The sequence below is a fragment of the Callorhinus ursinus genome, unplaced genomic scaffold, assembly GCF_003265705.2.
Source record: "Callorhinus ursinus isolate GAN/ISIS: 27379988/994484 unplaced genomic scaffold, GSC_fseal_2.0 scaffold5, whole genome shotgun sequence".
Classification (NCBI taxonomy): Eukaryota; Metazoa; Chordata; class Mammalia; order Carnivora; family Otariidae; genus Callorhinus; species Callorhinus ursinus.
The window spans coordinates 13,602,884-13,620,665 of NW_027397067.1; the positions used below are offsets into that span (position 1 = coordinate 13,602,884).

Genomic DNA, 17,782 nt, shown 5'->3' on the forward strand with positions numbered 1-17,782 from the left:
TTCTCTAGTAAGATCACGGGGCCATCTTCAGTGTTGTGAGGGCATAACTCAATTAGCTAATGGCAGAGCAACCTTTAAGATGTGCACCAGCAATTTATACAGGTTTTCTAAAATTTTAACAAATACCGAAGGGACAAAGCTATTCTATGATTGATCCGAGGTGCCCGACAGCATTTTTGCATGACAGAGCAGGCCATTCCTTTTGCCTATATCCTAGCAAGGAATTTTAACTGTTTGAAAAATAAATTAACCATGATAACTTAAGACTTTCACCGAAATATTCAACTTTTCTCATCAATGAGCTACCAGCTCCAGGAACCTCAAAATTCTGAGTTTTACCCTGAACACTCGAAGCTAAGGTAGAAATATCCTCTAAGGATATCAGTGCGGGTATATACAACTCAGTCTTCACAGCTAACCGTGACCGTCAGTAGTGGGCCTCAGAGTGCAAGCGCAGGGCACTCTTCATGGCTTTGAGGTCATGCTTATGCTGTTTACACAGGTCAGTCCAACAGACATAGGGGTAATTACTAGTCATATACACAGTGAAACCCTGCCAAGACAAATGCTGCTACATCGTCAATATGATCAACTGTTATCTGAACAACACACATAAATGTAGGTAAGATCGGAAGCTGTTCTCACAGTAAGAAAGAGATGATATGGAAAACGGACATGCAGGAATGTAACATTACATGTAATTTGTTTCTAAAAAAAAAAAATACACTAAGATGCCAGTGGACTATGACTGATTGAAAACATCTTTAGTGTTCATTCCCAAAGATCTTGGTCTGCTCAGTAATTGCGTCACAAGACCTATCACAGCCATCTTTTGGAGCGTATGGTTAGGCTGGTCCTCCTGCGGTAGTGGGGGCAGTCTTTCTGAAGCTTTAAGTATCTGCAAAAATAAGGGGAAATCTAAATTAAAGGACCAACCAGACACAGACTGTGAAACTGCTTCATTTTCATTCTACTTAAAAAAAAAAAAAAAAACCCACCGACAGAACTAAATGCTTTTTATGTGCTATTGTTGTTTTTAAGGGCAACTCGTTAAACAGTGATTAACTACCCAGAGAAGTCCCTGGGAATTACTTGCAAAGCTGCTGATGAAAATTTAAGCTTCTTAGAGCATCTTAGAATTACGACTAAATTTAAGAATTTCAGTCTTTTGAGAGATGCAAGCATTAACTCTCTTTCTCCCGTCAGTGTTTTCACTGTTATTAATAAGAAATGTAATAGAGGAAAAAAAAATCTAGCATGGTATTTGAAAAACAAATACAGGAAGGATTTTCAAGGAGCAACCAGATACTGTAAGTTGCAGTTAAAATACATTAATATAATCGTATGTCAGTTTTTAATGTTACTGACAATATAAATGGGTAAAAAAAGTATACAGTAAAAGTCATTCTTGTCCAATTTTTTGCAAATACTTTCTCATTCCAAACTTTACTATCTGGTTGATTTTACCATCACAGCATTAGATCTGTTACAATTCGAGCAGAAAAGATGGTGCACTTAAAGGCCCAGCCAAATTTTGATATAATTTCTAAATCTGGATTATGATCCTGCCTTCCTATCTATCTATCTACCTACCTACCTACCTACCTACCTATATATGGGTATGTGTGCATGTGTATCCAGACATTTTTATATAGGTAGATTTGGTGCTAATGTGAGGTAACTAGAAATCATCTGTATACCTTTATATGTCCAACAGAAATGAGTATTTATATACAACAGACATGTACAAGATTATTCATAGAAGCTTTCTTCATAACAGTCAGAAACTGGAAACATTCATAACAGCTATCAATGTAGAATGGATTTTTTTAATGTAGTGTATTTATAGTAAAGGGCAATGCATAGAAACCAATACTCTGCATGCCAAAGTAGATGAACCTGAGACACGATGTTGAACAACAAAAAAGAAGTCACCAAAAAAGGGTATCTGCTTTTGTGTGTGTTTGCTTCTGGTTTTGTTTTATTAAATTCAAGAGCAAGCAAACCAGTCAGTGGTGACAGAGATTGGCACAGCTGCTGCTGGGGGGCTGGGACTGAGCGGGAGGAAGGAGAGATTTCTGGAGCGCCAGAAGCATTCTGACAGGTGGGTGCAGGAATGGACCGCAGGCACAAGTTCCTTAAGCTGTACGTTCAACGAGTGAGCACATCTCTGTGTGTCAATTACACCTCAACAGAAAATGTTTTTATAAATGCGTTTGGCTTCAGGTTCTCTTTAGAATTTATCAGTGAGCTAGCCTGTGAGAGGAATGAGCATTTCTGTAACCTGTGCCATCAAACGTACCTGAGGTTGTGGGAAGCTGTTCAAAGCATAATGATGAGTACCAATGAAAGGGCAAATAAACTAAAAGCCCATTTACAATTCTGAAGGACCCAAATGCGTGCTCCTGAACATTTAAAGACGACTCCACTCAGAAGTGGTTCACCGAATTGCAAACCCAGTATGTCCGAAATCAGGCCCGTCACTTCCTCTGCTACTCTCCATCTCCTCCTCCCTCCAATAGGTCCATGAAGGGCTGATCATTCATGCATTCAGATCAGGAAAACGGGAATCGTCCCGGACTCTCCCCTCAATCAGCCCTCTCTCCCTGCAAATTGCTTCCAATTCCAATCCCCATGAGTCAGTCCTGCTCCTCAAAACTCAGCTCCAGCACAACGACACATGGGGAGGCCTATGTGACTTTCCACACCCTTGCTCCCAAAGGGGTTAATTATCCCTTCTTCTCTGTGCTGCCCTGTCTACCCCTCTGGGGACTTAATGACATCATAGTGGTTGTTTTACTCGGCTCTAAGCCCATGGGACTGCGACCCGCTATGGGGCAGGCACTATATTGTTGCTCGAGTATCTTCTTTGCCCAGGGCAAACCTTTGTACCTTTGTACATCGTTTGTAAACGATGAAATCTATAACAGTAACCTTCAGATTAGGTGCTTATTCACATAAGCAAAGACCTCTAGTGCTGCCGGACTAAGGCTGGCTAATGCCCTAGTGATCACATTAGGAAATGCTGGGTGACAAGGGGAGGTATGAGTGAAAGTTTGCGCAGATGAAGCAGAGCAAAGCCATCCCCACTGCTAGACCACGGTGGGCTGAGTTACAAATGTTATCTCCATTTTCAGAGAGACTGGAGCAGCAGAAACACTGGTGCTCACATATCTCCATCTCGAATAATGATTATCACCATAAAACATAACATTAACTTCTTTTTTCTCTGGCATGGTATGACAGAAAAAAATTGTTACTGGAACCAGTTAGTGAAAGGGCCTTAACATACTGTTTGGCAGGAAATTTTCCTCAGATGAATTTCATAAGTGATTCCTTCATAAATGAATCAATTTGTGCTATTCATATTTATTCTGTCATATTGCCAGAATCACACGCTATATGATTTCAAGTAAAAATCTGGGTTTGGGGGCGCCTGGCTGGCTCAGTCGTTAAGCGTCTGCCTTCGGCTCAGGTCATGGTCCCAGGGTCCTGGGATCGAGCCCGGCATCGGGCTCCCTGCTCAGCGGGGAGCCTGCTTCTCCCTCTCCCTCTCTGCCTACTGCTCTGCCTACTTGTGCTGTCTCTCTCTCTGTCAAATAAATAAATAAAATCTTTAAAAAAAAATCTGGGTTTGAGGAGAAAGGTAAAAACCCACTAAAGGAGCATGGATTGCAAAAACAATTTAAAAAAAAATCTGGTATTCAAAATGCTCGATTTCTAATGTCAGAATGATCAATTCTTAGGACTGATTTTTTATATCCTTGTCAAGAGCAAAGCATTTATAAATTTACAAATATAAACAAAAGATGACAAAACTCAAGCTACTGGACAACTTACTTTTCTACCACTTCCAGGTCCTGGCTGAAGTACTAATGTACATGAAGAGAAAGATGCTGAGTAAGATGACAGCTCTAGTTTTACCACATCAAAACAGTTCTCAGAACACATCAGCCCTCAGGCCTTCCCTTATGAAAAACCCTCTAGAGCACAGAGGCCAAGAGTGTGAACTCTGGAGCCAGCATGCAAGGGGCAGCCTCCATTCTGCCACCTGTCGGCTCTCAGACCCGCTTTGTTGTGTCTCAGTTTTCTCATCTGTAAAATGGAGATAACAGCATGCCTACCTCTTAGGCAACTGGAAACATTAAATGAGTTAATTCATGGAATGTGCTTAGAAGAGCTCCTACATAATGTTTAATGCTTACTAAAGGTTCGCATTCGCTGGGCCCTAGTGTATGGCTCAATATACCGGTAAATTAAGACAGTTCCCGCCCCGTGGGATTATAGCATGCCAATAAATACATTATTGTGAACTTAATCAAGCAATATTAAGACAGTATAACCTAGTCTTGGAATGATCAGGGAGGGCAAAGTAATCATCAGTTAAGATTCCAAGGGCCAGGAAAAAGTGAACTAACAGCTAGCATGTTGCAGAGGTCCTCCATTAAAGTTTCCCCTGAATAATGGATTTTAAAGACTGAAAGGTAAGGAGCATTGCAAAGGAGGGAGACAGGCCCTATCATCAGTGTTCCTGCAGTTTTTGTAATCACACAGATAATTAAACACTTACAAGAGCAGTCAGCTTATTGTGCAAGAAGATCACGAATATAGAGTTTCAACTATTCTTTTTTTTTTTTTTTTAAAGATGTTATTTATTTGACAGAGATAGAGTGAGAGCACAAGCTGGGAGACAAAGGGAGAGGGAGAAGCAGGCTTCCCGCGGAGCAGGGAGCCTGATGCGGGGCTCGATCCCAGGACCCTGGGATCATGACCTGAGCCAGAGGCAGACGCTTAACAACTGAGCCACCCAGGCGCCCCTCAACTATTATTCTTTTGTAAGACTGAATAAAAGAGGTTGTAATATACACTAAGACTATGAAAATAATGGGAAATAAGCAAAGCAAGCGCAATCATTAAAAATAACTATTGCTAACTCTTGGCCTTATAGTCTCTTCTAGGAAGGTCACAATGTAACTGGGGAGCCAGTCAATCAAATTTTTATGACACCAAATTACAAGTTACAACTTCCTGAGCAGGTCTTTCAGGGTTTAACTTCTCTTGATCCACCTTGAAGATCAGGCTAATTAATTACTAAACAAAAATAGCCACGGTCACGGTTTATGGGGAACTTATTGTATGTCAGTGAGTAGAGATATTAATCAAATCTTCATTTTTCTGTGCTTCGGTTGTTAAATACCCCCTCTAAAAAAGCACCTTCTTCCAGCACCCCAAACACAGGGTATTTTATATTTATGTTGTGAGGAAATTCTTGGGCTCAGCTTATAAAACATGGAAATAAAAACACAGAAATTTCTGGCCAGAAAACAGTATTACTTTTTATGCCTTTGCTAAAGTCAGGTCAATATTAAAAAATCTGCACTGTAACTAGAAAAGAGTCAATGTTGTAAAAACTCATTATTTTAAAAAATACTTCTAAGACAATTTCTTTAAAGTACTGGGAGGTAATCGAAATGCTAACTCAGTAATGTGCTCTGCCTCCTCAAGGCAGAAACAAGGCCCTCCGTGAAGCACCCTCAACAATAAAGAAGAAATTACAAAGGCAGGATAGAAACATCAACTCTCCCTGCTCTGTGCACCTTTTCTAAACACAAAATGCACGTACCTGCGCAGTACCCATCATGTAAAAGCCCAAATTCTCCATGGATTTCTATTCTCATTCACATTATAATACCAACAACCCAGTTCTCTTAAGCATTTGTACAGATGACTATAAATGTACACGGTATGACAACCGCCAAAACCTGTAACATCCCAACGTGAAATAAGCAAAGATGAGCTGGGGTATATAACTAAAAATATTCTTTGATTATAAAAGTTATTTTTTTTCCTTGAAATTTATTAGTCAGGAGATTTTGACAGTTATAATTATTTCTACCAAAATCAACAAGAGTAATGTATATCATTGCCACAAAATTCACATTAAGCATAATGTAAGAAATAGGAGCAAAAATTCAACCAAAAAGAAAGAAAATGGAAATAAAAAACAGAAGCAAGAGGAAATACCCTTGGGATAGAGGTCCTAGAAACTCCCCTCTTCACAAAACATGTCTTTCCCACTATGAGAACAGGAGGCTTGTATGTTAATTTCTGATTGCAGGTAGAATTAATGTCATCTCTCAAACGCCATTTGAAAGCACAGGCCCTGGTCGAAATGATGTTCCCACTGTCTAAATTCACTGCTGTGAGAGGGGCACGTGGCAGAGGGGAGGGAAAAGTACAGAAATGGATGAACCCAGGGGGCTGGAAAGAAAGACTTCGGGTACTAACGAGACCTAGGCAGCCAGCCAGGATTGCCCAGGGCACTAAGATGCCCTCACGGAAATGGGGAATGGGGAAGAAGCATAAAGTCACAAAAGTATGCACTACTAGAACTTTCATCTTAAGGCAATTCTGATCCATCATCAATTAGCCTATCAATTTAAAAAAAAAAAAAAGGAAAAAATAAACACCTAACTACTACTACTACTACCATCTATAATGGCAAAAATCATACGGTACTTTGATCATTAACACTCCTCACATTCCGGCTCAACAAACATGTACTAGACTGAATCTGACATGTATTTTCCTTTACTTTGGCTCAACTGATCAAAATGCAGACAATCTTCTCTTTAAATTTAGGTATAATTAATCCTTCTCTCAGGAATTTTACTCTTCATTGACTGATTTCATACAGCTACTGTGCTGTATGCAACAGTACATTTCAAATTAAACAGAAAAGGAAAGAGCAATGCGTCCAACAAAATGTCATACCTGGTGGTACTTCCTGTTGTTCTTCAGCAGGGGGCATGTGCTCTTCTAAAATAAGTAAGAAAATTACAATCCATTATATATCGCCGACCAGTGTTTAAGGTACAGACTGTATTTAAGTTACAGTGATTATTTTTACAGACATTTTTGGGATTCGTGTGCAATGATAACAAAAACATTAAGTTTTCACACTATTACAACAAAGAATTAGCTAGAACTTCGCAAAATGTTGTATACTTCTCAAGCGTTCATGAAATAGGCTTTACATTATCTGCCTAACTGACTAACTGCAAAACTCGCTGCCTGGGCAAAGGAGATATGAATTAAAACCCAGGTCTTCGTGACAGTTTTGCATCAGACTTGATGAGAAAGCTGAAGAAAGATGTTTAAAATATGTTGTTCAAAAGTTTTTAAGACATAACCCTAATTGTAACATGAACGAAACAACACAAAGAAATTGAAAGATCAGAGTCCTAAAAGTAAATTACTATCCTTAATAAAGTTTCTGAAAAATAATATTCAAGATAATATATTCTAAGACCGGCCAAAAACATGGAGATGACTTTTTTAACATCTTGCTTTTTTCCCTGGCCACTTCATCCCATTTGCAAACTAAAGAGACTGTAGACTTTATCACATAATGGTATAATAATATATTGAATCTAATTCACTCTATCAAATTACATCACATTTTAAGATCTTCATAGCTAACAACCCACTGAACATTACCTTAATCTAGAGATAAGATTATATCAGCTTTCCTTTTGCTCCTAAAGACTTGGAACAGACTTTGGTCAAAAGGAAGAATTTTTATAGCATTTTCTAAAACTCATACATTAATGCAGCTAATCATTTTTCTTCTTATATTAAATTGCTTCTAATTTTAAGAATAATACATACCCACATGGAAGATTTGGAAATATTTTTTACATAAAAGGAAAAAGGGAAAAAAAAATCTCACCTCTTCCCACTGATCACAGTTAATATTCTGGCATATTTCATTGTTTTAGTGGCAGTACCGTGAGCGTTTGCTAGCCTTCTCTGTTGTGACTGGCTTGTTAAGGTTTGCCTACTGATTTCGTTCTTAGTTAAGTCAGAGATCTACTAGCACTGTATCACCTTTACCAGTATTTTTTTCTCAGGATTTTCTTTTACTTGTCATTTTAGGTTTGAAAAACTTGTATGCATCATAAAGTGTTAAGTCACTTTATTATTTCCATCACTGATATTATACTCAGAAAGCCTTCTCATTATTGCAAGATAAATTTTCAACCAATTTTATTCTGAAAAAGTGTTCATTTAACAGACTTAACCTGAAATGTATTTTAGCAATGATGTAACGAGAGGATTTTTTAAAAGGAAACAGCAAACTAATTATATCAGCACAACCTGATTTTCTTTACTCCGGGACTTTTTAAACCCACTTCAGTACGGATTTCGACGCCCACCCTCATGATGATGGCTCCCAAACACATCAATTTCAGGTCTCACCCGTGTAGCTCCTCTCACTGGCACTTCCAACCCCCCACTTGATACCTCCGCCTGGGAATCTCACATTCCCAAACTTAAAATATCTACTATGGAGCCTTGGTTTTCTCCCCTAAACCAGTTTCCTCTATGTCCTAGTTTACCCACCATCCGACAGTTACTCAAACCAAACCGAAGTCTCCCTTGATTTCTCTTTCCTTCACAATCATCAGAAAGTTCCATCAGTTGTAATTCAAAAATCTCTCTCAAATTCAAAACTTTCCCCTCCATTTCCACTGCCATGACATTACTCCAGGCCACCATGATCACTTCCTGGATTGGTACCCAATCATTTCCTAACGGTGGCCCCTGCCTCCATTCTTGCTCCATCCAATCCGTTTTCTAACTAGGAGTGAAAGTAATTCTTTAAAATAAGTCAGATTATGCCATACCTCATTTAAGTATTTTTCCCAGATTCCCAATGCACCTGGAATATAGTCCAAATTCCTCACCAAGTTCACAACTGATCTGTCACCTGAATCTTCAATGCTTAAGCCAGTTCAAGTTTAGTTTTCTGTTGCCTGTAACAGAAAGTAACCTTACTGACACAGATGGGGAAGAAAAAGAGGGTGTAGGCACCGTGTTGATACAGCCTAACCTGTACTTTTGAATAGAACACCCTAATGGCATCATGACAGATGGATCTGAAGGGGACAAGTATCAAGTTGAGATGATGGGCTAGAAGGTGACCATTGTTGTCCAGGAAGGTGATGAGGGCTGAACTAGATCACTAGAGCCACAGAGAAAAGAATGCATTTGAGAAATGTTTCCGAAGCCCATTCACCAGGACTTGGGATTAGCTGCAAAGATGGAGGGAGTGTCAATGATGACACTCGCATTTCTGGTGTGGGAATCCAATTAATTTATTGATGCATCGAGCCAAGTCAAGGAAGAGGGGGGCAACAGAGGTTAAGAGGGCATGTGAATTATGCTGAGTTCCTCCTCACTGACCACTCAGGTTCCAAACACAGGAGCACAGAAACTACAGGTGGGGCTAGCGGTGCACAGTCCAGAGCCCCACTAACCCCAAAAGGAATTCCCTTAGCAGTCGCCACTATATCCTCTACTGGCTTATCAAAATGCCTGAGAAGTCTTCGGAAAAACTACTTCAAACACAGGAAAGGCAGAGCCAAGATGCATATTGTGACGTTTTGTCTCTTAATATAAAACCAAAATAGGTGGGATGGGTCGGATAAAGTTCTTCCAAGGGATGTGGGGTTTCCATTTTCTGATTCTGACTGAATAAAAACACAGACTCGGCTATATCCTTCAAAAAGAACTGAGTAATAGGAGGTAGGAGAAATTCTGGAACACTATCCAGCGTGCTACGTGGAGATGAATTTGCGTGCACGCGGCGGTCCCACGGCAGCCATGGAGGGGTCTCTGCCGGCAGCTAGGTGGACAATGAGGGCGATTCTGGTACCCCCACATTCCCTCCACTCCTCCCTATCTTCTCCCATTTTAGTCAACTGTACTACTATATATTCTGCCAAACCAAGCTCAAAAGCAGTAACATTTAACCTGAAAACTGACAATGAGTGGCTCATAAATGAATTCTAGAAGTAATTTTAAGAGCAAATGCCCTATTACATGTTTCCTGTGGCAACTTCCGACTGTTAAAGCCCATGGACCCCAGAGTCCACTGCAGGCCCCAAGTCTGGGATGAATACCAGCTTTGCCACACACACACGAAAAGCACAATGATATTGTCCTATCTCCTCTTCAGTATCCACTGTGAGGATCAACTGAAATAACGTATATGAAAGAACTTTGCAGACTGTTAGGATCTCTGTTAACTCTACATGCTGTCAAAGCACCACCATGTAATATATGCAACAATTTTTTAGGAATAATCCCTTCACTTTCAAAAATAGCCCGTGCAGCTGAACAACAACATAAAGAACCCAATTTCAACCCATCCCTGTCCAAGGCTAACCCCATCTGACAAAACCACCCCCTAGTTAGAAGAGCGTCACTGTAACCAGTTATTTGCTATTGGACTACCCTGGTTTTATCTCTGTTGTTGCACTTTTCATAATCTGTAGTTACTTGATCATGTTTGACCACGAGAATGCCAACCCCAAGGAAACCAGAAATCCTATCCGTTGTCTTCACTCTCCTTCCTAGCCCTGGGCACTCTATGGACAGCAAAGTGTCCAATACATATCTGTTGAATACAGGAACATAATTTCAATACAAAAAGTAAAACTATCTCTATAAAATTAACTTACCTTCTAAAATTATGTTTGAATCTTCTGCAGCATTATCTAAAAAAACAAACAACCAAACACATTTTACATTAACTCACACTAGATTTCTAAATTAACTTATCTCTACTAAGGTAACTAAATTTGGCTCTTTTTAGACTGGGGGCTTCTTATGAAGACTCATAAGTATTTATATTAGCATATCAACTTTAATTCCTAGATTATATTCAAAGAATACATCAAATAGGCTGACATCATCCCTGATGACATAAAACTTGCATCATAAGTAGGGAATAAGCATATTGACAATATGCAATCACTTCCTTGGAGACTTGAAAATGTCTTGTATTGCTTACTACATCTATCTTTGTCCCACAAGTTATGTGAGTTTTAATAAATACAGGGAGGTGGGGCTGATTGCAGGAAACACCCGTTTAGAGAAAAAGCTTACCTGAACTTTCTAGCCCTTCATTTTCCAACGGTTCATATACTAGAAAATACACAGAAGAAATAATCCTTTAGGACTACATTAAGTCTCACTGTGACACAACACTCGCTGTACGGTTTCATGAGCAGAGACAATGTTTAATTCATCCTTAAACACCTGGGGCTTAGTCGCTGGGAAGTAGCAGTCTACAGAGCAGGGTGGGGAAGAGTGTGGCGTGGAATCAAACACATGCAGATTCAAAGTCCAAGTCGGCCACCTTTTGGTCACAGGAGATGGGTAATTACAAACACTTTCTTCATGTAAAATGGGGGAAATTAAGGTTCTTCCCCAATCACTTGTTACCAGGATCCAAAGCCTGTTTACTTCCTGGTGGCACTGAATTTCCCTTTTCTATTTTTTCATGTCTGCAGGGGAGAATTCTGAGCTTTACCAGGCAGATTCTCTATTTGTTTAGGGAACAACTCTCAGATCTTCCACCTGGGGGCCAACACTGCTGGTACCAGCCCCTCAGAGCGAGGGTTCAGCTGGCAGACTGTGAGCACCCATCATTTCTCCTCGTTTACTTGCATGGGGCTCAGTGGCTCTGTGGTCTGCTACACAGGAGGCTCTGGTCTCTCCTCTCGGGTGCGGCTGGGTCACAGCTTTCTTGGGTCAACCCAATCCCAGCTTTATCCATTTTCCAAAATGCCTCAAATTTTCTGGTTCACTTAGAGTGAGCTTTCTTGTTTTCCTAGCACAGTTATCAATATATTCTTTACGATCATTTACTAAAGAAAATTTTTTGAGCACCTACTATATTCTCAGCGCTGGGAAGAGTAAGGGACCATTTTTAACCCATCATCTCCTGTCCTTCTGGTGGTACTGGTAAGACAGAGGAGCAGCGCTTGGTTGCTCACTCTGTCACTTTGAACTGTGTTGTATTTAAACACGCTCACGTCTCTAGCAACTTAAAGAAAAAAAAAAGCCCTTTCTTGAGCCTGCTTCCCCTTGCCCCACATCTCACCTCCATTTCACAATCTCATTTCTTCAAAGAGTCGTTCACATTTGCTGTCTCACCCCTCACTTCCTTCCCCAACTACTGCCACCTCTCTTGTGGCCCTGACTCATCCCTGCCGAGGCTCCTCCGAGACCACCTCGTTCCATCTAGGGAATGAGTTCCACCTCACTGAGTTAGATCTCTCAGCAGCTCCTTCCTTCTCACACACTTCGGTGTGACCGTGCTCTCCTTCAATTCCTTCCTTTCTCCTTCTCAATCTTCATCACTTGTCCCAGTCCTACCAGGCATGAAATGTTGGCTTTCATCAAAGGCCAGCCAGAGACTCCCATGCCCCTACACTGTCCTCCCTCCATAAGTGATCTCAGCCTCTGGCTTCAATTATGTTGTACAGACTCATGACTCCCAAACTCACAGCCACGAATGAGAGGTCTCTGCTGAGATCCAAGCACTACCAATTGGCTTATTACATATCCCCCTGGATGTCTCGACATACACTGTCAACATATACTCATGGCCTCTTGGCCCGTTCCTGTTTTCCAGTCCTGCCTGTCTTAGGGAAAAAGCACCGCCATCCATCATCCATCAAGGGCACGAGCCGGAACGGTGGACGGGGTTCCTGACACCTTGCTCTCTCCCCCAGCTACACCCACACATCAAGCGCCCTGTCAACTTTATCTCCTTACATTTCTCAGCTTGTCCGCTACCCGTCACTGCCACCACCCTGGCTGAAACTACTTTATCTCTGTCCACCTTCATCTGTATCCACTGAAAATGGCTCCTGCCAAGGTCACCAGGAGGCTGCTGTCACATTAGATCCAAGGCATGTGCTCAGTGCTCACCTCGCGTGGGTCCTCAGCAGCATGGGACACTGCTGAACATCCCTTTCCTGAAACTCATCTCCTCTGACTCCTCTTTTGGCAGAGATGGGACTCAGGCAAGATCAGATTGGGATAATGACACTAAACTAACTGGTCTCCCCATATCCACTCTGTGTCTGTCCAGTCTATTTGCTACATATCAGACTGATCAATCTTGACAAAATGCATATCTGATTTTTGTCATGCCTTGAACAATGCCCTGAGGGTAGGTGAACATCCCTGACTAGCTCTAGGCATCCTCTGGAGCCCAGACATATTGCAATCTCAGGCCAGATTAGACTGCCAGCACTCCAGACACATCTTCCCACGTCAGAGGCTTCTTACAACATTCCGGCCACCTTTTCTCCTTGCCTTGGCATTTCCAACTTCAGGGAAGCCTTCCCTGGTCCACAAACTAGGTAGGTCTCTTCACTATATGCTCTTGTTACACACCGTCCCTGTTCTCACCAGCACTTAACACAATTATGAGGAAAAACACTAAACTGAAGCTATTTGTGTAATTTCTCCCCCCCTCCCCAACCCGCCGCTAAAATATAAGGCCCATAGGAATATGGACTATGTGCGTGTTCCTCACTGGAACTGCCCCAGTACTGTTTTAGACATAAAATAGTTAATACATATGCAGTATATGAATAAATCAATCAGAAGGTGAGACGGTACTGTCATTTCCTAGGTATATCCAATGTAGGCTTGATGCTTTCTAGATTTTTAATATGAAAGCTGGTTACCTCCATAGCTTTAATAAGCCACATGTTTTCCAGGTTCCCGATGTAGGGAGTTTAATACAGAATATATTCTGTTCTCCTACTGAAAAACGATTTTTTTTTAGAGATTTTATTTATTTATTTGACACAGAGAGAGAGAGACCGCAAGAGAGGGAACACAAGCAGGGGGAGTGGGAGAGGGAGAAGCAGGTTTCCCGCTGAGCAGGGAGCCTGAAGTGGGGCTCGATCCCAGGACCCTGGGATCATGACCTGAGATGAAGGCAGATGCTTAACGGCTGAGCCACTCAGGCATCCCTGAAAAATATTGTTTTCACCCTACTTACAGCTTCACTTACATATGTTCACTTGTTTTCCCTAGCCTGGTTCCTGAATGTCACAAAGGTACCTTTTTAGAACATAGTGAATAATCCTATTAATAATTCTATTAAATCCCTTTTGTTTAAAAAAGTTTAGGTTCTCTGACCAGGTAATCTAAAGTATCTCAAAATCTTGTGATCCAAAGTGTCTCAAATCTTGATGATCCCTTAGGTGCTATTTATTACTCTTTTAACATGTTAAATTATATTTATTCTGATATTCTGCCTATGAAAACACATTTATTTTACAATATCTTTTTTTAACACAGTATCTAATTTTACACTTCTTTCAAGTTTGATTTTAAAGTTCTCTGGATCTAGTCTGCAAACTGCCTTCCAAACATGTTCTTCCTAGCATATTTAGACAAACACTGTAATCAGGGGCAGAAATTAGAAAAGTATCTCAAGTCTCATCTCTACATATAACTTTTAATTTCCAAATTCCTATTTTCTCCTTTAAATTTGAAACTGAAAAGAAAATCTAGATGCAATCATAGTGGCCAAATTATTTCTTATAAAAATACCAGTTCTGAAAGACAGAATCCAGGATGCTTCCAATGGCATCATTCATATCCCATTAGAAATAGCCACTGTGACTGGTCATCTTAGTAGGACCTTAAATCTTAAATACATATGCTTAATAAATTAGCATATCAGGTTTATACACAGCCACTCCTAATTTTCTTCAACTGAGAACCACCGTCATGAAACCATACGTTTCTTTTTTTTTTTTTAAAGATTTTATTTATTTATTTGAGAGAGAGAGAATGAGAGATAGAGAGCATGAGAGGGAAGAGGGTCAGAGGGAGAAGCAGACTCCCTGCTGAGCAGGGAGCCCGATGTGGGACTCGATCCTGGGACTCCAGGATCATGACCTGAGCCGAAGGCAGTCGCTTAACCAACTGAGCCACCCAGGCGCCCGAAACCATACGTTTCTTGACAGTAGGATTCCATATTGCTCCTATTTGAATGTCAAGCCCCCAAACCATCCGGCACATAGAAAGTGCTCCATATTTGACTCAAGCACTATACACTTCTTCGTCCTTCTTGCTTCACACATGAAGTTATGCTCAACTGACTTCTCTCCTTTTACAGTCATCCATGAATGTGGCGGAATAAAAATGACACCACTGGCTTTATCATTTCTTAGTCATATCAACTTATACAAATCACTTACATTCTCTGAACCTTATTTCCTTCATCCCGGAAGTCGCAAAAATAGAATCTACTTTGTGGAGTTTAATAAAACAGCCTGGGGAGTGCTTGGGCAACAAACAAAGCTATAATTGCCCAAATCTGAATCTAGTGCCACTCATGCCAAAAACATGCCCGAACTCCTCTTTATGCCACTTTTAAGCCTGCGGTGAAATTCTTTTGTACCTTTCTCCATACTAGTAGATCCATCACCTTTAAGAGTGGGATTACTTTGTAGGGAGGAAACTAGAGTAGTTCAACTCTGACTAGTTTTCTATGGACCAGACATATGCTAGTCAAAAGAGAGCTAAGACTATAAAGTAATGAGATAAGTTCTTGTGAAAAATTTTTAACGGCTTCTGAAGGCAACTTGCAAAGAATTTAAGAAAAATTATTTAGTCAATGGCAGTGCCACTGGAGGAGGTAAACACCTTCCCAAGTAAATTCTTTGAAAAGACCCATTCATTTGGAGCTTTTAAGTTATGGTATTTGAAGCTTAAAACACTATCCTCTATACTCTATAAACTATGAGTAGATTTTAAAACAAGTAGATGGCTTAAGGTTAAGAAGCATTTTCAAACCTGGTTCATCATCGTCTTGGTAGGTAAGGTCTTCTGCAAGAAAGAGAATAAAACTCAGTATTAAATGGGTCATTCTATGTAACTGCTTAGCTAAAAACCACAACTTAATCTCAAATATAGCATTCTATTCCTTTAAATATCAGTGTCTGCAGTCAGTGGTAAGTGCCTCTGCCCAAAAACAACTAGACAAAAGGACGAGTAAATTTTTTTCATAAAAATTCCTCAAACTGGCATAAAGATATGCAAAAGTAGTATTAAGGATTAATATCCTGTTTTGTCATGGTGCCAGTGTAGATGAGCTAAAATATGAAAGCCTGATATTCCCTTTCATAATCTAATCTTGTTACAAGGCAAAAAGACTTGTATTAGGTGTTAAGATCACTTCTTTGACTCCTTTGAAAGAAAAATCATGTTAACATAGCATACAACGGTAAAGCCTTGAGTAATGTTTACAATCTAATGAAAATATTCACCCAGTACCTGCTTCGTGGTACCTTCTTTCATCATCACCTACTACAGGTTCCGTGGAATCTATAGAGAAAAAATATACACCTCTGTCAAACATGAAAAAAACAAACACATTACTAGATGCCATTCTAAAGTATTTACAAATTAATTCCAATCTTCACAATTGTGTAAGAGAGATATTATCATTATCATTCAATAAAATTTAAGCTGAATATAGTTCCATAATTTGCTCTCTAAATCACAAGGACAGGAAGGAGCAGAACCAGTAAGACTCCACTACACCATACTGCCTCGTCAATTTCCGAATCGCCTTCCCAGCGTCCTATCTACAAAGAGCAAAGTCCCAATTGTGGTTTGAAAAATACATCCCCTTCTTCCCTCATTCCTCCATGTAATATTAAACTATATTCAGGAATTTCTATAAATGTCTGGGCAACCAAAAATGGTTGCGAGTATTATAAAGAGGACTCTGTGTTGAATCAGAGTGAATCATTTACCACAGGATAGATTGGCTTTGGCCAGTGCCTTAAACAGAAACACATTATCACAAACCTGGACTGTCCTGCTCATACATCATTTCTTCCATATCCTGATTATAAGCCTGTGAAGCTGTAAGTTAAGAAATGATTAGGAAATTAGAAATATATCTCAAGAAGGATTACACTTGATATTCAAAATAGGAAAAGCACAATATCCAGTAACGCCAGAAATGTAAAATCAAATCATGATGCTCACATTTATATTCACTCATGGAACACCCAGGTACTACCTTTGTGAAATGCCAGATACAAAGATGAATGAGATAGTCCCCATCATCAATGGGTTTATAATCGAACCACAAACTTTAGATTATGCAAATTCAACTATATTCAGCAAAAGACTAATGAGACAGAGAGAGACAGAGACCACAGATATGGCGGTGCAGGTGAGCCCTCCTCCCATCCACTCAGCAAGCACCGGCCGCCAAGAGTGTGCCTGAGGAAGGGCACACACACTTCCCAGCCCCTCACACTTGGACTCAGTAGCTGAGTACTCCCAGACCGCAATACAGTTCTAGTATTTACAAATACCTATGGTTGAAGTGATATAGGTCCTAAATGCTAGCCAAGAGTATCATGTGGTCCTCAAGCACAGAGAGAGGGATCTATTCCAGCACCAGAGGAAAAACTGGCCAACACAGGCTTACTGAAAGACGACATGTCCACCTCCAGTGTGGCCATATCTTCTGGGGATGCATGACCAGTGACAGGACACAATCCTGATCTTTCATCGACTTTGTAATTTAAGGCTACAAAACATGCACTTCTACTGTATCTGTTGGCCTAGCAATCCCACTACTGGGTGTTTATCTTCAGGAAGCAGACTTCAAAAGCACAAAAACTATATTCACAAAGAAACACACACATGAAATTATGACACCATATATGTTATATATAACAATTAACTACATATTACGTATTTTATGACATATTATAAAATATATTAATAGATAATCATAGATAATGTTTTCTCTTTCTCATGATGTTCTTTTTATAGGAAAAGACTCGTTCTAATTAAAAAAGAAGAGTATTAAGTTTAAATCTCACCTGTCTCTTCTACATGGTAACTATCTTCAGTTTCTGAAAAGAGT

General features: G+C 40.1%; 1 protein-coding gene across 5 annotated transcripts in view; it reads right to left on the reverse strand.

Moving 5' to 3' along the window:
- ASPH (aspartate beta-hydroxylase) overlaps nucleotides 1-17,782 on the reverse strand; it is a 212,813-nt gene that overhangs the window by 118,528 nt on the left and 76,503 nt on the right. For 4 of the 5 annotated variants that reach the window (XM_073892801.1, XM_025870635.2, XM_073892804.1 and 1 more), the window contains 7 exons: nucleotides 17,739-17,771; nucleotides 16,705-16,761; nucleotides 16,165-16,215; nucleotides 15,685-15,717; nucleotides 10,957-10,995; nucleotides 10,530-10,565; nucleotides 6,775-6,819 (listed from right to left, as the gene is read on the reverse strand). In XM_073892801.1, the coding sequence (XP_073748902.1) occupies nucleotides 6,775-6,819; nucleotides 10,530-10,565; nucleotides 10,957-10,995; nucleotides 15,685-15,717; nucleotides 16,165-16,215; nucleotides 16,705-16,761; nucleotides 17,739-17,771 (294 nt within the window). The remainder of the gene's footprint in view (nucleotides 1-6,774; nucleotides 6,820-10,529; nucleotides 10,566-10,956; nucleotides 10,996-15,684; nucleotides 15,718-16,164; nucleotides 16,216-16,704; nucleotides 16,762-17,738; nucleotides 17,772-17,782) is intronic. The other variant, XM_073892803.1, reaches the window with a different exon arrangement.